The 23,194-nt window shown below is 35.8% G+C and overlaps 1 protein-coding gene and 2 pseudogenes across 8 annotated transcripts in view; 1 reads left to right on the top strand and 2 right to left on the bottom strand.

The window, feature by feature from the left end:
* Positions 1-887: 887 nt before the first annotated feature.
* Positions 888-23,194, top strand: part of LOC101138063 (UDP-glucuronosyltransferase 2A3-like) — a 476,474-nt pseudogene continuing 454,167 nt past the window's right edge.
* LOC101130957 (MICOS complex subunit MIC26-like) lies at positions 10,715-11,311 on the bottom strand (annotated as a pseudogene).
* Positions 19,691-23,194, bottom strand: part of YTHDC1 (YTH N6-methyladenosine RNA binding protein C1) — a 36,833-nt gene continuing 33,329 nt past the window's right edge. For all 8 annotated transcript variants that reach the window (XM_019025454.4, XM_004038743.5, XM_019025455.4 and 5 more), the window contains 2 exons: positions 22,699-22,833; positions 19,691-20,695 (listed from right to left, as the gene is read on the bottom strand). In XM_019025454.4, coding sequence (XP_018880999.1) covers positions 20,471-20,695; positions 22,699-22,833 — 360 coding nt within the window. In that variant the 3' untranslated portion in view covers positions 19,691-20,470. The remainder of the gene's footprint in view (positions 20,696-22,698; positions 22,834-23,194) is intronic.

The raw sequence follows: 23,194 nt of genomic DNA, 5'->3' as shown, positions 1-23,194 counted from the left end.
TCTGAACAAGAAACTTATGACAAAACTACAAAAATCAAAGTTTGACATTACTATGGTTTAAATGTGTTCCCTTCAAAATTCAAAATGTTGAATTTCCATTTCAAAATTCAAATGTTGCCAGTGTGGCAGTATTGAGGTAGACCTTTTAAGAGGAGATTAGGCCATGAGGGCTTCTCCCTTGTGAATGGGACTAGGTGCCCTTATAACAGAACTTGACAGTGACAGTTTGCCCCTTTTTGCCTTTATGTCTTTATGCCTTCTGCCAAGAGAGGACACAGCATTCCTCACTTCCAGAAGACTCAGTGTTCCAGGAGCCATCTTGGAAGCAGAGACCAGAGAGACCCTCACCAGACAATGAATCTACTAGCCCCTTGATCTCGAACTTTCCAGCCTCCAGTACTGTGTGAAGCAAATTTCGGTTCTTTATAAATTATCCACTCTCAGGTATTTTGTTATAGCAGTGCAAATGGACTAAGACAATGTCCTTCTTGGAGATGCCAGTGGTCCCCTGTGGTGAGTTGCTGTCTGAGATACTTGAAATGTCCTTTGTGTATAGTCTCTGCTTCTCTCTTGGCTATACATTGAAAAAATACAGGTGAGGACTTTGATTCCTTCCTTCCTATATATCTGTTGTTATATCTGAATTAAGTGGTAAAATGAAATTTATGGAGAAGGTAAAAATATGATATATGTGCTTTATTTTGACTTTTGGTTCCAAACGTTTTATGAAAAGAAATGAGATCAGTTTTACAGAGAAGTATTAGGTACGCTGTTTTTATATGGTAGCATAAACATTCAACTTTCTTTGTGCATTTGAAGGTGAGCTTATATGAATATAAAATCAAAGAAAGTTTTCTTTTTTTTTTTTTTTTGAGACAAGAGTCTCGCTCTGTCGCCCAGGCTGGAGTGCAGTGGCGTGATCTCAGCTCACTGCAAGCTCCGCCTCCCGGGTTCACGCCATTCTCCTGCCTCAGCCTCCCAAGTAGCTGGGACTACAGGTGCCCACCACCACGCCCGGGTAATTTTTTTTGTATTTTTAGTAGAGATGGGGTTTCACCGTGTTAGCCAGGATGGTCTCGATCTCCTGACGTCGTGATCCGCTGACCTTGGCCTCCCAAAGTGCTGGGATTACAGGCGTGAGCCACTGCGCCCAGCCAAAAATCAAAGAAAGTTTTCTTTTATAGGTAAATAAGGAAATGAAAATATAAAATGATCTATCAATCTGATAAATATTCTGAAGGGGCTTACATTATAGGGTCAGTTAGAACCCTGTGGCCATCACTCATACAAGACACTCTAAGAAATCATAACTCTGCAAATTGAAGCACCTAGGATTTCTTTCGGAAATTACAGATTCATTTAATTATAGTTTTAGTTTTATCTCTAAATGAACATAGATGCATATATTGACTTACAAACATATTTCTAGCACAACTGTCTATATAGTAATAAGAAAATTGTTTTCTCTTTCCCTACTTAGAAATAATAAATATCACACACACAACACATAGAAGTATACAGACAGACAAAAAAGATCTAGTAATTGTAAGATTTATCTTTTGCCAGTTTGTAAGTTTCTCTTTAAAGAATGCAGTTTCTAGGACCTAATAAGCAGGCACAGCTGGAAGACAAACAGATCCCCCAAAATTAAGGGTCCTATTTTTATACTAAAACCTGGATCCCCAAAAGAGGGAATCAGTCCATCTCCCATAAGAGTCTTATCTCTCAGTGTGGGGCGATGACATTTCCATGTCTTCTAGGTGGCCAAGAGCATGCTTCTCTGATTTAAACGTGCAAAGAGCCATGTATTCTCATACAACAGCTATTTCCTTTTCCCAAAAGGGTATTTCCTACCTAGTTATAAAACACCAAAGCTCTCTCATAATGTGAAGTAATTTCTGATACCCTCAAAAGTCAAAACTGTCAAATAACGCAATGTAAAGAGAACAGAGCCTTAAATTTTGAAAGGAATCTATCCACTTCTAATTCCTGGGGTTTCATGAGGAAAAAACAGATTTTCTCCAAAAGAGGGTCTTTGATTCCTCCTCCGTTTTTCCCAAGGAATCCCAGGCTATTAGAACTGGAATAAGCTGACTTTTAGTCCTTTTAAATCTCTGATTACCAGATGTTAGCCATGCCAAATTACCAATATTTCTGGCTTTTAAATTTTACCAAAAGTAACCTCCTAGGTGCTCAGAGAAAAAAAATTCAAGATGGGTCATGGAGGGAAAGAGAATTAATGAATAGTAAAGGTCACACAGATAGCAACCCAGAAAGTACTCATTCCCTAAGCCAGGAATTGAACCCTGAACCCCGGCCACCGCTATGAGAAGACAAAGCCTTAGCTGCTGACTACAGCATTGGATGGTTTCCATTGTCCTTCCCAGAAGGAGCCTATAGCAACCAATTTTGAGCTTGCAATGGCTTTTAATTGCACAAGATAGTTTTTAGGGCTAACTATGACATGAACCCCAAAATTACTGTTCCCTGGAAGGCAGAGATGAAGAGAAAGTATCGCCATGTGGCTACAAAGTCAAGCTCCCAAGGACATTTTCAACATGTGGTCTCTGGGCAAGATGAAGTGGCAGACTGTTGCCCACAGTAACAGAAAAACTAAAAAAAAGAAAGGGAGAAAAACATTGGCTATGGCAGGGTGGGGAAGGTGAGGCACTCAGGGAGGCCAAAGACCCACCCAGAGCAGTGTCACTGAATCGAAAGTTCAGGCAGCCTCTTGTCAGTAGGGAAGAGATCTTTTCCAGCAGTCCCATCAGCTCTGAATTTTCCACTTTTAGGGAGAAAAACCTCCCCATGTCTTTTGATCCTGCACATGCCTAATCCTGTCACCCATAGCAATCAGCAAAGAGTACAATACAGATTAATCCAAACAGAATAGTGGTTAACATCCCATAGTGCCAAACCTGTTCTTAGCCAAGAGGGACTTTACCGAGAGAGAGGCCTCTATATCTCTAAATCTTAGGAAGGACTCTAACCTTCCCAACTTGGGCCTCAAACCCAAGTTCGGTCAAACATCCTTGCCTTTTATTAAGCGGGGTCTTTAACCCTTTCTGTCTTAGGAGAAACTCTAACAACCCTAAGTTGGGCCTCTAACCCAGTCGCATCCTCTACCTGGGTAAATGCACCCCATTTATTCAAAGTTGGCCAATCAGTGCTGCAGTCTATTTCCTTTGAGTTGGGGGGTCTCCTCAGTGTGGTATCTTCAGGATTTGCCAGAAAGGGGTCCTGACCCAGACCCCAAGAGAAAGTTCTTGGCTCTCACGCAAGAAAGAATTTGGGGCGAGTGCATAGAGTAAGTGAAAACAAATGTATTATGAAAGTAAGGGAATAAAGAATGGCTACTCCATAGGAGGAGCACCCCTAAACTTTTTTTTTCTTTTCAACTTTTATTTTAGGTTCAAGCTTTACATGCTCAGGTTTGTTACATGGGTAAATTGTGTGTTGCGGTGGTTTGGTGTACAGATAATTTTGTCACTCAGGTAATGTGCATAGTACCCAATAGATCGGTTTTTGATCCTCACCCTCCTCCCCTCTTCCACCCTCAAATAGGTCGCAGTGTCTATTGTTCCCTTCTTTGTGCCCATGTGTATTCAATATTTAGTTCCCACTTATAAGTGAGAACATGCAGTATTTGATTTTTGCTTCTGCGTTAATTTGCTTAGGATAATGGCCTTTAGCTCCATCCATGTTGCTGCAAAGGACGTGATCTCATTCTTTTTTATGGCTGCATAGTATTCCATAGTGTATATTTACTGCATTTTCTTTATCCAGTACACCACTGATGGGCATCTAGGTTGATTCTACGTCTTTGCTGTTGTGAATAGTGCTGCGATGAACATACATGTGCATGTGTCTTTACAGTTTACTAATTATATTTCTTTGGGTATGTGCCCAGTGAGATTGCTGGGTTGAATGGTAGTTCTATTTTCAGTTCTTTGAGAAATCTTCAGAATGCTTTCCACAGTGGCTGAAATGATTTACATTCCCACCACAGTGTATAAGCGCTCCCTTTTCTCTGCAATCTCCCCAGCATCTCTTATTTTTTGACTTTTTATAATAGCCATTCTGACTGGTGTGAGATGGTCTCTTATTATGGTTTTGATTTGCATTTTCATAATGATTAGTGATACTGAGCATTTTTATGTGCTTCTTGGCCACATATATTTCTTCTTTTGAGAAGTGTGTGTTCATGTCCTTTGCCCATTTTGTAAGGGAGTTGTTTTTTGTTAATTTGTTTAAGGTCCTTATAGATTCTGGATATTAAACCTTTGTCAGATGCTTAGTTTGCAAATATTTTCTTCCATTCTGTTGGTTGTCTGTTTACTCTGTTGATAGTTTCTTTTGCTATGCAGAAGCTCTTTAGTTTAATTTGGTCCCATTGTCAATTTTTGTTTTTGTTGCAATTGCTTTTGGAGTCTTTGTCTTGAAGTCTTTCCCAGGGCCTACATCCATGATGGTATTTCCTAGGTTTTCTTCAAGAGTTTTAATTTTAGGTTTTACACTAAAGTCTTTAATCCATCTTGAGTCAATTTTTGTATATGGTGAAAGGTAGGTGTCCAGTTTTAATCTTCTACATATAACTAGCCAGTTATCCCAGCACTGTTTTTGTCAGTGTTGCCAAAACTTAGATAGTTTTAGGTGTGCAGCTTTATTTCTATTTGGGCTTTTTTCGGTTCCAAATGAATATTAGATTTTTTTTTCTAATTCTGTAAAAAATGTCATTGGTGCTTTGATAGGAATAGCATTGAATCTGTAAATTGCTTTGGGTAATATGACCATTTTAACAATATTATTTTTTCCTATCCATGAGCATAAATGTTTTTCCATTTGTTTGTGACACATCTAATTGGAAACACATCTTGTTTCCTGAACTGAAACACTTAATATTTTATTAATGCCAATACTGCCCCAAATGATATATAAATTCAATGCAATCCTTATAAAAACCACAGCTGACTTCATAGCATAAATTGACAAGATGATCCTAAAATTTATATTAGATATTTAAAGGACCTAAAAATAGCAAAATGGTCTTAAAAAGAACAAAGTTGGGGGACTTGTACTTACTGATTTTGAAGCCAACTGCAAATCTACAGTAATAAAGAAAATGTGGCATAGGCATACAGATAGATGTATAGATTGATGGAATAGGTTTTAGAATCCTGAAATATACCATATGTTAATGGTCAACTGATATTTGACAAGAGTGCCAAAGCAGTTCAATAGGGAAAGAGCCTAGTAAACAAATGTTGTTTGTGTTGACAATTAATAACACGTGTTGTCAAGGATGTGGAGGAATTGGAATCTTCATACATTGCTAATGAGACTGGAAAACGGTATGGCCACTTTGGAAAACAGTCTAGTAATTCTTCAAAAGTTAAACATAAAGCTAATATGTAACCCAGCAATTCCATCTCTAGGTATATACCCAAGAGAAATGAAAACATGTCTACACAAAACTTGTACATGAACATTAATAAATAACATTATTCATGATAGCCAAAAACTGGAAAAAACTCAAATGTCCATTAACTGATGAATAATAAACAAAATGTAGTATATCCATAGTATATAACATTATTTGGAAATAAACATGAATGAAATCTTGATACTTTAACATGAATGAGTCTTTAAAATATTATAAAAAGTGAAAGCCAACCACAAAAGACCATGTATTGTATGATTTCATTAGTATGAAATATCGAGAAAAGGAAAACCCATAGAGAGATAGTACATTAGTGTGTGGTTGCCTAGAACTCTGGATATGCAGAAATTTCATAGGGTGGGGGTTGACAGCTAATGGTAAAGTATTTCTTTTTGGGAGATGAACCTGTTCTAAAATTATTTTCTGATTTTACAAGTCTGTTAATATACAATGAGACATTCAATTGTACACTGATATGGTTTGACTATGTCCCCACCCAAATCTCACCTTGAATTGTAATAATCCTCACATTTCAAGGGTGGGGCCAGGTGGAGATAATTGAATCATGTGGGTCGTTTCTTCCAGTTTCCTCCATACTGTTCTTGTGGTGGTGAATAAGTAACATGAGATCTCATGGTTTTATAAATGGGAGTTCCCCTGCACAAGCTCTCTGTCTTGCCTGTCACCATGGTTGTGAGGCCTCCCCAGCCATGTGGAACTGTGAGTCAATTAAACCTCTTTCCTTTGTAAACTACCCAGTCTTGGATATGTCTTTAGTAGCAGCATGGGAACAGACTAATATATACACATTAGATTGGTGAATTGCATAGCATGTGAATTATACGTCAAAAAGTCATGACTAAAGTGTTTTTATAAAAATAACTCTAAAAAATGCTGATTCATCCATATAATTATTTTATCTCTAGTTCTGTGTCAAGGAGACTGAAGACAAAAGAGCCTCTCCATTGCCACTACTTTTGGCAGTATACTAAAATATATCACATAAATGCGACGACTTGTTCATGCAAAATCATTGATCTTAGCTAGATGAAAGCACTTAAAAACATAAAAGAGACATTAAATACATTTGGGTAAACACAGGGTCATCTACCTTTTGTTTTTCTATTTGCCATTGACATGTTCAGACTACTTATATAATGTATTTACTTCGAGGTGTAAGAGTTATATTTTAACTTCCGGATTGATTTATCATTGCATAAAAACAAAACGTAAGAATGGCAGAGGGAACAACAATTTAAAAAGAGGCATTGTATTTTATCAAGATGGCTATGAAATGGACTTCAGTCCTTCTGTTGATACAGCTGAGCTATTACTCTAGCTCTGGGAGTTGTGGAAATGTGCTGCTGTGGCCCACGGAATATAGTCATTGGATGAATATAAAGACAATCCTGGATAAACTTATGCAGAGAAGTCATGAGGTGACTGTTCTAACATTGTCAGCTTCCATTCTTGTTGATCCCAACATAACATCTGTTACTAAATTTGAGGTTTATTCTATATCTGTAATTAAAGATGATTTTGCAGGTTTTTTTTTCACACAACAGATTACTAAATGGATACATGATCTTCCAAAACATATATTTTGAACATATTTTTCATTAATGCAAGAATATTCTTTGGGAATATTCTGGTTATACTGAGAAGTTCTTTAAAGGTGTAGTTTTGAACAAGAAACTTATGACAAACCTACAAGAATCAAGGTCTGATGTCGTTCATGCAAATGCCATTGGTCCCTTTGGAGAGCTGCTGGCTGAGCTATTAAAAATATCCTTTGTGTACAGTCTCCACTTCTCTCCTGGCTACACATTTGAGAAATACAGTGGAGGATTTCTATTTCCACCTTCCTATGGAGCTGTTATTCTGTCAGAATTAAGTGGTTCGATGACATTCATGGAGACAGTAAGAAATATTATATATGTGTTTTATTTTGACTTTTGGTTCCAAACATTTGATATGAAGAAGTGAGACCAGTTTTACAGTGAAGTTCTAGGTAAGTCATGTTTTTAATTGGTGGTTATTAAGTCCTAACTTTCCCTGTGCCTTTAGAGGTGAGTTTGCATGAGTATAAAATCAGAAGAGTGTGTTTTTTGTAAATGAAATGATGAAGTGAAAGTATAAGATGATCAATCAATCTCACAAATACTATGTATGGAAAGCCTGACATTAGTAAGTTAGAACTCTGGGACCATCAATTGTACAGGATGCTCCAGTAAGTCATAATCCTGCAAATTGAACCACTGAGGATTTCTCTAAGCAATTACATATCCATCTTACAATGCTTTTATTTTGTCCTTAAAATAGTCATTAGAAATTTCAGTAAATGTCTTGATGAGAGCAGACATGTAGATTACATATACATTTCTACAACTATTTATGTAGCATTAGGACATTGTTTCCCTTATGTAGCTTAGTTTCCTAATTTAAAAAATTAAAACATTTTTCCATATTACTATTACTATGAGGATTTCTTCATATTTGAGTGAATAGTGTCTGTCCCAGATGCAAAAAGCTATATAATTTGAGGTCTCTCAGACTTCCACATTCCTTCAACAACTGCTTACAAGTCATATATTTTAAGGCCTAAAATCTTGTTGAAGAGTGAACATGTAATTATTAGTTTACATTTTTAAAACTATGTCTTTCCATTAAAGAAAATATGAATCTAAATAAGGCTGAGCACAAATCACTATTTTAATAATTTGTAAAAATTTTCCAGCTGTTACTTTCAATATCAATATTATTAATAAACTAAAATTATTAGTCACCTATTATGAATCAAATACAGTAGTAGCTACTAGAAACCCCAAAACCTTACAATTCATTTGGAGAATCAAAGATTAAGGAAATAAATTGCTTCCTAAATTGTAGAAACTAGACTGAATACTCTTGAAAAACATGGTTATGGCTATGGTAGAATTAAGTGATGGTGGATTTCAAAGAGTTTTTAAATTTATAATGGTTACTTTTGTATTTTAGAGAGAAAACAAATCTATGTTTAATTCTACAGTGACTCGTTTTAATAATCATTCATGATTGTGTATATACCAATGTGACATTAGAGTCTACCCACTTTACTTACATATGTATGAACAACATCTATAAAATATATAAATTATGTATAAATATGCACATTTATATTTGCTTTAGCAAGACATAAAAAATTTTGGCTACATTATTTCAAATAATTTTAGAAAATTACCTGGCATATTCACATGACAATTTTATTTCTTTTGCCTTTTCCCCCACTTCAGGAAAATGCACTACAATTATCTGAGATAATGGGAAAAGCTGAAATGTGGCTCATTCGAAACTACTGGTATTTGGAATTTCCTCGCCCACTCTTACCTAATTTTGAATTTGTTGTAAGACTCTACTGCAAACCTGTCAAACCCCTGCCTAAGGTAAACCTATTCCTAGTTGTTTTATTCTTTTTGTTTTGCATTTTCAGGGGGAATGACTGTATTCTTCGTTCAGAGTGTTTGTCTCATGGTGAGACAGATATGACAAGTGAGGAAAGTGACCTGCCAGTTAGAAACTGATATATTTCTTTTCTGTACCATCACAAGTATGTGAATTTCATTACCATTACAGAATAACCTGAGATACCTGGGAGACTTTGAGAGTATAGTCAGTTAACTGAAGGTGTTATTATTCAACACATAAGAATCAATTATTCATTTAAAGAATATAGTGACTAAAATATACCAGAAGTGCCAGATTTGCAAAGAAATGAAGTAGACATAACTTCTGCCCCCTATACATCTTATCTTCTGTTGTGAAAGATAAAATATAAGCAAGTAATAAAAATTGGGTGAAAAGTGTCATCTTAAGGAAAGACCACAGTGCTAACGAAGCATTTAGAGATTACAGACAGTATCTCCACGTCATTAACAATTAAGGTGAGCCCTAAACAAGGTGGAGGGACAGGTGAAGGGATGAGAGGGAGAGGAAGAAACATAAAGAAAAGCACATAGAGAAGTAAGGACAGTTCCCAAAGACCCTAAGTTTAGTTCTGCAGGAAGAGGCTGAGTAATGAAGCAGATGATGCTGGTGAGGTAGTATAGAGCCAGATAATTATAGGAGTTTGAACATATGTTAAGGGGATGGGGAAGACAGTGAAAAGAGTTAAACAAAAAAGGGATATTATCAGATTTCCTTTTTAAAAAAAATCTCAAGCTTTAGTCACTGGGTTGATTGTAGAGGGGCAAGACTATAGAAAGGGGAATCACTCTAAAGGGAACTTTGGTAAGAATGTTCTTACAAGAGTTCAGGCAACAGGTGACAGAAAACTAGATTAGAATGTTCATAGAGGCAAGACGCAATGGCTTACATCTATAATTCCAGCACTTTGGGAGGTGGAGGCAGGAGGCGGGCTTGAGCCCAGGAGTTTGAGACCATCATGGGCAAAAAAGTGAGCCCTTGTTTCTAGAAAAAAAATGTTTAAAAGTTAGCTGGGTATGGTGGCACATGCCTGTCGTCCTAGCTACATGGGAGGCTGTGGCAGAAGAACCACTTCAGCCCACAAGATCAAGGCTGCAGTGAGCTGTAATCATGCCACTGTATCCTAGCCTGGGCAACAGATGGAGACCCTGTCTTAATAAAAAAAAAAAAAAAAAGTTTATAGAGATGACTACGCCTACTCATACAATAATAGGCCAACCTCATATTGTGTTCTGTGTGTGGAAAAAAATAGTTAACATAGATAAAACACTTGAAATATCTCTGGTACATAGTGATCCAGAGTAATATTGACTCTTGCCATTATTGCTGTTTTGTTTATATTACTAATACTATTAACTAATTTGTGCCAGACACTTTAGATATTATTCCTCATTTTATAGAAACTGGTCTTCTAATAGATTAACATTGTATTCTCAACCAAAGTCCTAGAGAACAGATATCCTGTGGATTGCTTTAAAAGTCAATGTATGGATCAGATGAGCAAGTGGAAATGCTAAAATTGTATTGGAAAGGTTGAGGCTTTTCACCTGTATTTTAGCTTAAAAGAAACACCATTCCTCAAAAATATAAGTATATGACTTCAACTATATTTGCAGACAGAACTAACATTTACTTTCTTTCTTTTTTTAACTTGGGTTTTAATTATATACGTATTTTTTCCTGAAGAAGAAAGCCATTTTAATACATTCAATACTGACTTATCCTCCATTTTTCTGTAGAAATAGTGATTTATTGTATGGAGTTTCCAGTGTTTACCTCTATCTGATTAAAATGGGTAGAGCAGGAAGTTTTCTACTTAGTTCCAGGTGAATTCTTCACATTTCCTGGCTTTTAAAAGTTCTCCTTCCACAAATCTTCTATTACTATATATCCGTGTAAACCCCAGTCATATGATCTCTCCCCACTGAACTTGGCAAACACGATGGCTTGTTGTGGATAACAGGTGGAGGCAGCTAATCCCATGAAACCAGGTGGACACACTAGCTTCTTTATTTTTGAACCTCTAGCCAAAAAGAGTCCATTAAGGCCAGCAAAACCAATAACAGCAAGTCTTGGAAAAAATCCAGGAGGTGCATTTTAGAGATACGCATAGCTGTCTAATCCCCACTGAACCAAACTTTGCATCTTAGGCTTAGTTTGGGAGTACGTTTCCTGACACAAATTTCTATGTGGCTCACAATAGCGTCGGAACTGTGAGATGCCTACTTCAAGCTGGCTCCTTGACTCTTCCACACACTTCGATTGACCCTCGGGAACTGAGTACAGTGAAAGCTCATCAACCTTCATGGGATTTTGAGGAGGTGAGTCCTTTTTTGGTGCTGCATAGACTTTGAAGGTGAACAAGCGTAGGCTGGTTGGCCTCACAGACCTCCGAATTACCTTGAACATGTCGCTGTCCGTGGTGGCTCTGGCAGGATTTACTTTCTTTTATTCCAGTTTTATTCCAGTATTTCTTTTTTTAAAATTTCTTTTATTCCAGTATTTCTTTTTTAAACCTATTCTTTCTTAAGATCCCAAACTTTTACATATTAGAGAATACAATGGTGGTTTACCTTATGAGAGGAAGTGTTTTCTGCCTTATGCCCAGATTAATAGTACACCTCAGTAAAGCTCATTTTGGGAACATGTGTCTTGCTATATCACAGCTGCTTGATAGAGAAGCATAGAAAAATGTACAGTGCATGTATAATAAAGACCAAATAATTTCTACCACTTGTATCAGTTCTGTCAGTATATAGGATGATATTCCTTATGAAGGAACACAAGAGTCAACATATTCTAACTTAATATCATACTTTTAAGATATAAGCAGAAAGGAAGCATTCTTTATGTACTATATGATCTAAGATATTATTTTTGTCTATGTTCTTATTGGCAGCAATATAAAAGTGAGATCTTATTCAAGTGTTAAGACTCAAGGTCCATTTTGACTGCAAATTGTTTAGGCTGTATATGGTAACTTTCACAAGGTAAAATAGCTGAGGTAGGATTGGTAGAATTTCTAACAAATTAACTCCTATTCTTGAAAGATTTCTTCATGCATATAAAGGGAAAGTGATAATGTTGGCAAGGAGGGAAAAAGAGGAGGAGGAGAAGGAAGGCACAGAGAAAGGTCATAGCAGTATAATGGCAATCATCAGCAATATTAGCTATTGTTACCAAGTTGGAGAAAGCAAGATTTGAATAGATGTCAGGAAGCTTGTCCTTTTATTCTTTGTTTTTGATGTTATAGATTGTTATACAGTATCTCATATTGTTGCTTCTTGGTGTGACAAGAGCTGCTAAAATCTACTTAGTAAAAGTCCCTTATACAATTTTATTAACCACAGTCCTCATCTTGTACATTAAATCTCTAAACTTGCTCATTCTACATATTTGCTAATTTGTATGCTTTGACCTACATCTTCCCATTTCCTCTCACTGCCCACCACCCCTGCTGGTGGCAACCACTGTTTTGTTCTCTGTGTATCTGAGATCTTTTTAAAAATACATATTCCATGTGTAAGGGAAATCATGCGATATTTTTATTTCTATCTCTGGCTTATTTATCATAGCATGAAGTCCTCTCTGTCCATCTGCGTGGTGGCAAGTGTTAACATTTCCATCTTTTTAAGGCTGAATAATATTACACACACACACACACACACACACACACACACACACACACACACACATATCACATTTTTAAATCCACTCATCAGTCAATGGACACAAGTTGTTTCCATATCTTTGCTATTGTGAATACTGTTGCAGTGAACATGGGAGTGCAGCTATCTTTACAAAGTGGTGATTTTCATTTTTTGTTTTATACCCATAAGAGAGATTCCTGGGTCATATGGTAGTTCTATTTTTAATTTCTTTAGGAAACTCCATACAGTTTTTCATAATGATTGCACCATTCTGCACTCTTACCAATAGCGAACTAGGGTTCACTATTTTCTCCACACTCTCACCAGCATTTTTTGTCTCTTGTCTTTTTGATAACAGCTATTCTTACGGATGTGAGATGATATCTCATAGTGGTTTCATTTGTATTTCTCTGATGATTAGTGATGTTGAGCAATTTTTAATATGCCTATTGGCTATTTTTGTTTTCTTTAGAGAAATTTCTGGTCAGGTCCTTTGCCCATTTTTAATACGGTTATTCATGTATTTTTGGTATTGAGTTGTAAGAGTTCTTTATAAATTTGGGGTATTAACCCCTTATCAGATATGCAATTTGCAAATATTTTTCCCAGTCTGTAGGCTGCGTTTTTATTTTGTTGATTGTTTCCTTTGCTGTGAAGAAGCATTTAAATTTGATGTAATCCCACTTACATATTTTGCTTTTGTAATCTGAACTATTAGTATGATATCCAGAAAATCACTGCCAAGGCCAGTGTTGAAGAGATTTTCCCTTATGTTTTCTTCTAGGAGTTTTATGGCTTCAGGTCTTACATTTAGGTGTTTTATTCATTTTGAGCTGATTTTTGTTGTGTATCTCACATGTGTAGTGTGAGATAAGAGTTCATTTTCATTCTTTTGCAGGTGGAAATACAGTTTTCCCAGCACCATTTATTGGAGACTATACTTTCCCCTTTGCGTCCACTTGGTGCCTTGGTCAAAATTTAGTTGACCATGTATGTTTGCATTTATTTCTTTGCTCTCTATTCTCTTCCATTAGTCCATGTTTCTGTTTTTTACCAGTGTAATTCTGTTTATTATACCTTCGTAACATAACTTTAAATCAGGAAGTATGATGCCCCCAACTTTATCTTTCTCAGTATTTCTTTAGCTCTTCAGTTTGTGTGTGTGTGTCTGTCTGTGTATGTGTGGTTCCATACAAATTTTAGAATTTTTGTTTCTATTTCTGTAAAAAATGCCATTAAACTTTCGGTACAGATAGTGTTGAATCCGTGTATTGCACTGTGTAGTATGGACATTTAAAAAATATTAATCCCATCAATAAATAAGAGATATCATTCCATTTATTTGTGTCAATTTCTTTGATCTGTATTTCATAGTTTTCCTTGTACAAATCTTTTACCTTCTTGGTTAAATGTATTGTTTTTCTGGGTGCTATTATAAATGGGATTGTTTTCTTGATTCCTTTTTTAGTTAGGTGATTATTTGTCTATAGAAATGTTACTTTTGTTTCTATGTTGATTTGGTATCCTGCAACTTTTCTGATTTACTCCAACCGTGTTTTTTAAGCATCTTTAAGGGTTTTCAACATATAGGATCATATCATCTGCAAATAGGGATAGTTTTACCTCTGATTTAGATGCCTTTTATTTCTTTTACTTATTTAATTTCTCTTGCTAATCTTTCAAGTACAATGTTGAATAGAAGTGATTAGAGTGAGAATCCTCCCCTTATACCAGATCTTACTGGAAAAACTTTCAGTCGTTCCCCACTGATGTAATATTATCTGTGTGTGTTTTTTATAAATGACTTTTACTATTTTGAGAAACTTTACTTCTATACTTGAAAGTCTTTATTGGGAAAGATACAGAACTTTGTTAACTTATTTTCCTGCATCATTTGAAAGGAACATGTGGTTTTTAACATTCTCATAATTCACATGTCACATTGATTTGTATATGATAAACCAGGCTTGCATGCCAGGGTTAAATCTCACTTGTCATGATGTACGTTCTTTTTGATGTGTTGTTTAGTTGTTTGCTAATATTTTATTAAAGATTAGTGTATCAATGTTCATTAGAAATATTGCCCTATAGCTATCTTTTCTTACAGTGTCTTTGTCTGCCTTGGATATGAAAGTGATTCTGATGCCATGAAATGTTTGGAAGTATCTCCTCTATTTCTATTTTTTGACCGAGTTTAAGAAGTATTGATAGATTCTTTTATGAACGTTTGGTACAATTTGGCCATGAAACCTTCTGGTCCTGTGCTATTCTTGGTTGGAAGGTTTTTAATGACTTCTTCAACTGATTTGTTGGATTGGTTCAAGTTTTCTACTTCTTCCTGACTCAATCTTGGTAGGTTATATTTTTCCAGGAATTTATCTATTTTTTTCTAGATTATCCAATTTGTTGCATATATTTATAATAGGCCTTATAATACTTTACTTGTGAGGCATCTGGTGTAATGTCTCCATTTTCATGTTTGGTTTTATTTATTTGGGTCTTTCCTCTTTTTGTCATAGTCTAGCTAGTATTTTGCTGATCTTATTTTTTCAAAGATTACTTTTTTGCTTTTTTCTGTGTTTTTGTTCTCTGTTTTACTGATTTGTATTATTTTCCTCCTTTTGCTAACTTTGGCTTTAGTTCTTTTTCTAGCTTTTTGAGGCATAATGTGGTATGTGCACTAGAAAAGAAATGTATATTCTGCTGCTCTTGGATGGAAAGTTCTGTATGTCTGTTAGGTCCATTTGGTCAAACCCAGTATTTGCTTAATTTTCTGTTTAGTTGAGCTATTCAGTGTTTAAGGCGGGGTACTAAGATCACCAACTATTATTGTACTGCTATCTATTTTTTTTGCCTTCACGTATTTTTTTTTTTTTTTTTTGAGATGGAGTGTCGCTCTGTTGCCCAAGCTGGAGTGCAATGGTGTGACCTCAGTTCACTGCAACCTCCGCCTCCCAGGTTTGAGATTCTCCTGTCTCAGCCTCCCGAGTAGTTGGAGTTGCAGGTGTCCACCACCACACCCAGCTAATTTTTGTGTTTTTAGTAAAGATGGGGTTTTGCCATGTTGGTCAGGCTGGTCTCAAACTCCTCACCTCAGGTGATCTGCCCACCTCAGCCTCCCAAAGTGTTGGGATTACAGGTGTGAGCCATTGTGCCCAGCCAATACTTTCTATATGTATTTAGGTGCTTTGTTATTGGGTGCATATATAATTCTTATGTCATCTTGATGAATTGGCTGCTTTATCATTAATGACCATCTTTGTAACAGCTTTTACCTTGAAGTTTCTTTTATCTAATGTATATTACGCCATCCCTGCTCTTTTTTGGTTACTATTTGTATGGATTTTCCCATTCTTATACTTCCAACTTTTGTGTGTTCTGGAAGCTGAAGTGGGTCTCTTTTAGGCAGCTCATAGTTACATTGTTTTTTAATCCATTCAACCACTCTTTACTGGATAATTTAATTCATTTAAAATCAAGGTTATTATTGATAGGTAAGGACCTATTTTGCCATTTTAAAATTGTTTTCTAGTTGTTTTGTAGATTCTTTGTTCATTTCTTCCTCTCTTGTTTACCTTTGTGATATGGTAATTTTCTGTAGTGCTAATAAGCTTTGTCCTTTACCATTGTTTGTGTATCTGTTGTAATTTTTTGGTTTGTGGTTACCATGGGCTTACATAAAATGTTACAGTTGTAATACACTATTTTAAGCTGGTAACAACACAGATCATATAGAACTATACTAGATTTTTACCCTCTTCCCAACAATTTATATTTTTGTTGCCATAACTTACTTTTTTTTTGAGACGGACTCTTGCTTTGTCGCCCAGGCTGGAAGGCAATGGCACAATCTTGGCTCACTGCAACATCTGCCTCCCGGGTTCAGGCGATTCTCCTGCCTCAGCCTCATGAGTACCTGGGATTACAGGCATGCGCCACCATGCCTCACTAATTTTTGTGTTTTTAGTAGAGGAGGGGTGTCACTATGTTGGCCAGGATGGTCTTGAATGCCTGACCTCAGGTGATCCACCCATCTTGGCCTCCCAAAGTGTTGGGATTACAGGCATGAGCCACCGCACCCAGTCTTACATTTTTTTATATTGTATATTCCTTAGCTTTTCAGAGCTATTATTTTTGACTGTCTTTCAAATCTCCAGTATGAAGGTTACAAATGAAAATATTTAATAGTCAATAGTCTGTGTTTAAGACATAGTAGTATTTAAGATACATTTAATATATTTATTAGTATTTAAGACAATAGTCAATAATCTATATTTAAGACACAGAAGAAACTGAAAGGGAAAGAAAAAGTGTAAGATTTAGAAACAAGAGAATCCCCACACCAAAAAATTAAGAGATTAAATGATCTACATGATAGATAACAGAATACTATGCATGGATTGCTTATACTCTAAGGATTCCTATTCCTACTATAAGGAACTTGGGGACTAAACTTGAGCCAGTTCTTTCCTGTGTGCCTCAATTTTAATATGTGTTTCAAACTGCATTTGGAATGTTTCCTACCCAAATAACAAAATCTTAAACATGAAGCTAAAATTACCCATGTGTGTCACAGTCACCCTTATGTTGGGTCAGGGAACTCTAGCTTGGTCAGTTAACTGCTGGCAACAGTTCCTTCTTCAATTCCATGCCCCTGAGGACTCTTAATGGTTAACATTATGACAAGACAGGATGTATGTGACCCTCAGAAAGACCACAGCATTCTACAGCAGAATGTAGATATATCCAAGGGCAAGATGCCACACCTGTAATGGCAAAATACTCTGAAAAGTCAAACATTCAGGTGTTATAACTTGTATGAGATCCTGATTTAATGGACATCTGCTAAATTTCCTCTGTCCATGTCTTTTGGAGACTGTCCTTCCTGATGTAATCCTCACAGATGTGACCATAACATGTGCCTCTCTTGCTTCCCAATGCTGGGAGTCAAAGAACCCCATTTCCTTGGAAATAGATTGGATTACGGCTGGCTCCAAAACCAACATGGCTATTCAGTCCTTTTGGGGAACTGACATGGACACTGGGAGGAAAATAGTCTCTCCTCTGCCACTGAAACTACATGGACAACGGAAGCTTGGAGATAATGGCCATTTTCTGAAAAATTAGACCATGCTTGAAAAAAAGCCATTATGGAGGAAATCAAATCCAAAAATTACATGCTTGAATTTTCACTCCTTTGAACTACTCCAGCCAATAAAATCCCTGACTGGATTTCTAAACTCGGAATGACTGAATTTTGTTTTTCATCTGAACACATCATACTAATGTAGATTGTTAGAATCACAGCACAGTGGAGTACACGAAAGAAACCATGTCTTCTCACAGTGACAAAAGCTGTCATAAATGTGTACGAATATTAAATAAAACATACTGATTTTTTATATACTGACTCTTCTGTACAGAAAAAAATCTTGCATTTTTTATACAATGTTCCGGTAAGTTTATTTTAAAAATTAGGAAAGGAGAAAACAGTGATGATTATGTGAGCCAACAGAATTGTTTAGAATAGTGCCAGATACTTGGTAAAAACTTAATGTTGGCTTTTTAAAATAGATCGACTCAATACTAAGCTCAACATACAAAGCATAACTTAACATCTAATTGGATGGCACTTTAGAAAAATCCTCTGCTTAAGCCTGAAGGAAATGTTAATGTTTAAAAATCTCAGGCCAGGTGCAGTGGCTCACGCCTGTAATCCCAACACTTTCGGAGGCTGAGGCAGGTGGGGTCACTTGAGGTCGAGTTTGAGACCAGCCTGGCCAACATGTTGGAACCCCATCTCTACTAAAATTACAAAAATTAGCGGGGTGTGGTGGTGGGTGCCTGTAGTCCCAGCCATTTGGGAGGCTGAGGCAGGAGGTTGCAGTGAGCCAAGATCATGCCACTGCCCTCCACCTGGGCGACAGACTCCATCTCCAAACCATTTATTAATTTATACACTGTTTTTTCAAAAGTGATGAGGTGGTTTAGAAACACCAAATAAAAACATGGGTAAAATCTTGGCCCATCAATTACTACCTTTCTAATCTTGGGCAAGTTTACTAGCCTCTCTGAGCCCATTTAAATGAGTCTGTATATAAAAGCACAAAGTCTCTATTGCATACAAAGTGCTCAGTATTTATTACTATTATTTCAGGAAAATACCTTTAATATTACCTACCAGTTTTGTGTAATGGTTACAGAAATTCTTAAACTGTAGCTATCATCTTGTCTAGCTTACTGATGAATACAAACAAAATGCCACTGAAGTGACTTACCATGTATCACTAACCGGTTTAATTAAAGACAATGACAAAACTAGAACCCAGGTTTCCTTAAAAGTACTCTTTCCTCTCTACCACAATGCAGATTTAAAACAAATCCTCAGGCTTTAGTTTTGTCATTGTAAATAAAACTTCTGTGAATGCAGGGAAAGATACTACATGCTGGTATGAATATGAATGCAGTACAACTATAGTTTATTATATCCTTTAAGAGTAAAGTGCCTGTGTTCTTCTTTTCAGGCCAATACAGATTAAATGTAAAACTGTACTATGTGATCTGGTACACAGTACAACTGTTGATACTATAAAAAAATCAAACATTCAAATATTCCTAATGTTTATAAAGGCCAAATTCCGAAGGCCAAAACTCCAGGTGTAACTCAAGAAAAAATTCAAAAAAATTATTTCATAAACTGTTTTCTTGAGCGGCTCTATTTCTATGTTATAGTTGGTTACCACTGGGAGAACTGGACAGTTAACTTAAAATACAGAACTAATACAAGAGGGTTAAAAGTCCATTTATGAAGTAGAAAGCATGTACAAAGTCGTTCACTTACAGAAGACTAAAACAACAAATAGAAAACCTAAGTAAACGATTCTGTGATCAGCGTAGACTCAAAATGTTATCAGGTGTATAAATACTTAACCAAATTATTAACATAACTCTGTGTATCTTATGTTAGAAATAGAAGTAAGCTTTTAATGCAACAGGCCTAGGTCAATCATTTCTGCTAAAGTGTGCCTCAAAAAAAGCAAATGGGGTTCCTAAAATTCCTGAACAAAAAGCATGCTTTTATGTCCATTATTGCATAATAAAACAAACCTGCAATTGGATAAGAAAAAGATACAAAAGATAACCGTCAATCTTTACCAATTTATTTTATACAAAACAGTAGCAATGTAGAATATGGGAATCGTCTTCCGCTGCCACGCACGCAAGTTGTGAACATTCCAAGCCAATGTATACAATTTGGAGGGGAAGGCTAAACAATAGCATCAACCACGCTACTGAACATAGGAATTTTTCATTTAAAAAGATTAAAAATTAGATAGCAATGTCTTCTTAATATTGCTCTCGTCATTGAAGACTGAGGAAAAATAAAAAGTGACTTTATAAGTTTTTTAAAAAAAGAGGCAATGGGGAAAAAAACAAGAGGCTGCTACAACACTGCCATACAGTCAAACCATCATACTTCAATATTTGCATACTCGATAGCAGCATTATTTTTACTGAACCGTGTGCAACTACATGTAGAAACACATCAAAGCAAAATATCATGGCAGTTATCAATCAAGATCCAAAAAGGAAAAAAACAAACAAAAAAATAACTCTAGGATGAACACACTATAAGAACATTTATGGAGAAAGAATCAGTATCTACATTCTTGGACTGTTCCATTCTGCCCCAATAAAAGTGTCAATTCAACTGTCAGCTGTGGATTTTTGGCGGATTTGAGTTTTTCCAGTTCTTATGATACTGCATGCTTGGAACAAAGGGGGTCATAATAAATCCTTCTACACAATGAACTTCATAGGCAGACAGCTGAAAATAAATTTACTACTTGTAAACACACACAAAAAAAAAATACAAGATTTTTTGTATCTTTAAACAATCAGTGCTTCCAAAAGCCCATTATCTTCTATATCGACCTCTCTCCCCTCGGTCTCTGTCTCGATCACATAATCGCTCTCTTTCTCTTTCTCTATCACGTCCTCTATCTCGCTCTCTGTCTCGTCTGTTATCTCTAGGGCGGTCTCGCTCTCGTTCCCGATCTCTTTCACGGGGTCTACTTCTCCGGCCACTGACAACAGCTTGTGTGCGACGAAGGAAATCATCCACCCTCATATCATAATCATGCTAGAAAAGGAAAGAAATGTGTTACGTATGTCAAAAAGGCAAATAGTGTTAAGTGGATCCCTGACTTGAAAAAAAAAATTTATATAAACAATTTTAAAATATAAAAAAAGAAAAGTCTCTGTATTATAATCGGCGGAGAGAACAATCCAAAGAAATGCAATAATAAATTAATTCACAGAAGGTAATATGCTGACATGGTTTAGAAAAAGAATGATGCCTCATTAGACATCTACAACAGATTATTCAAATCTCTTTATGCAGTTTTCCACTTAACTTTAATGACTTTTCCATCTGATCCCTTCAGTAAGATTTAGGCCAAAGATATTAACTAGTGATGACCTTCAACTATTATCCATATATACTGCCAATTATGCTAAATGTCATCAATGTTTTTCTGGCACAGGCTAGCTCTACATTTTTCCTCCAATTCTACCAACTTCAATTTTACAAACTCAGAGTATTATGTTCCAGATTTTCTTTCAAACTAAATTGTTACAACTAAGTTGATATGCAAGAAAAGTTGTGGCTGCTCCTACTTGGCCCCTGCTCTAGTTTAAACTTTCTACTCTTAGTTCTCAGCTTACCTTACTGATTTTGGTCTTCTCTCAAAACTTAGCTGAAATAAGATTTGAAAACACAGTCCCACATTACCTTTTATATATGTGATTATATAAGCAGAGAATATGTATACTAACCAAAAAATCACTACATAAAGATCCATAAAATAGAACTTGTTAAAAAGGATATAGTTGAGGAAAACAAAAAAATCTTAGACTTCCTATTTTAAAAGCCATGTGATCAGTTATGGGAATTTTTAAGACACCACAACCCATCTAGTCAACTAAGATTTCATTATAGATAGACTGTATATTTCTTTCTTGTGTGCTTAACTGAAAATAAACTACTAATTTAAAGTTTGTGAATTAGTTAACTAGTACTCTCAAATTATTTTACAGAATGTTAAAAGTCATGATAAGATTTGATTTAGAGAAAATTACTATCTTTATAAGGAAATTACTGACAACACACAAAAAAATGTCTCAAAGATAGGCTAGAAAGCTGCTCTGATTCTCACAAATAGGCCCACTCTTCATCTTAAGTGGGAAAATAAAAAGATGTTTATTTGGCCCCATACAGACTCATCAACCTAAGTAGGGAGTGGAAAAAAATTCTAACTTGCATATCCTGCTTAGTTTAACAACAAAACTACCTTTCTAAGGCTATCAAATTTATATGCATATGAATTATGCTTCCAACACTTGCCAGAAGACAATTCTGCTTTATAAATAAAAGTACTATGGGGGGGGGGGGGGGGAAGCATTTAATAAACTCAGCCCCACTAGTTAAAAACCCAGAAAACTCAAACTAAAACTAGAGTCTTTTTTTCATTGGTCCTGTTTTGAAGCCATTAAAAAAAGCTTTCACATCAATCTTATCAAATAATTAACAGAATCAATGAATAAAGGACATGTCTGCTACATATCATAACATCTGGTTATTCTTTGCTAACATCACAATAACCAGAGGTAAAACAATTTATCAGTTACTAGCTTTAACATTTGGTAGAAATAAAAACAAATGACTAAATGAGATTACAGCTAACTGTAATCAGCTAACTTAATATACACCATCTATCCTAGAAAAATTGAGTAAGAATACACAAAAAGTTCAGAAATACCTATTAACAATATTAATTACATAGCATAATTAAGATCTCAATATGGAAAGAACATAGCCTAGGTACTACCTAAAAGGAGTTCTATTTGTAGGCGTTTGCCTTAAGCAGTTTGTGATTTGATCAGTAAAATAAATATATTCTATCTATATAATCCAAAGGGGCATAATCAGGCATTTTTAATAAAAACAAACAGAATTATTCCAAAACAGTCTGCAGTAAGAATATGCAATGGTCCGTCAATCATCATACTCTGGTCTCCCCATATTTAAGTTACCTACAGAATTCTAAGTAGTTCCCTCACACCTTTGCCTCCTTGTGCACTTACTACTCGTTTATCTCTGTATCTTGCTTCATGTGGTACTGGATGATGTCCTGAGTAAGGGGGATGAGCTTGAGGAGGTGGAGCATGGTGCTGATAGTAAGGATGGTGTGGAGGTTGTTCCATTCCTGGGTAAGGGGGCTAAAAAAGGAAAACCATTTACATTAAGAATCTACCAACACCCTTGTAAACAAGCGATTCTTAGAACCCTTCATCCAAAACACCAATCCCAAACAAGTGAATCTGTACTAGACATTTACTTTGATGGCATTAAGGTGTTTCAAAATATGCTTTTTGTTTGTCGAAAATTACACATCTTCTAAGATTTAACATGTTTATGCTTTTCTACTCCTATCATATAAATACCAATGGAAATAGCAAACACTTACATGGTGCTTACTGTGAGACAGGCATTGTTCTAAGCACTTTACTAGTCTCATTTAATTCTCACAGCAACCTTATGAGATAGATACTATTGTTCCCAGTTTACAAAAGGGAAAAC

This window comes from Gorilla gorilla, chromosome 3 (assembly GCF_029281585.2).
Source record: "Gorilla gorilla gorilla isolate KB3781 chromosome 3, NHGRI_mGorGor1-v2.1_pri, whole genome shotgun sequence".
NCBI lineage: Eukaryota > Metazoa > Chordata > Mammalia > Primates > Hominidae > Gorilla > Gorilla gorilla.
The sequence above is the reverse complement of the archived record's forward strand: the minus strand, read 5'-3'. Positions and strand labels throughout refer to the sequence as shown.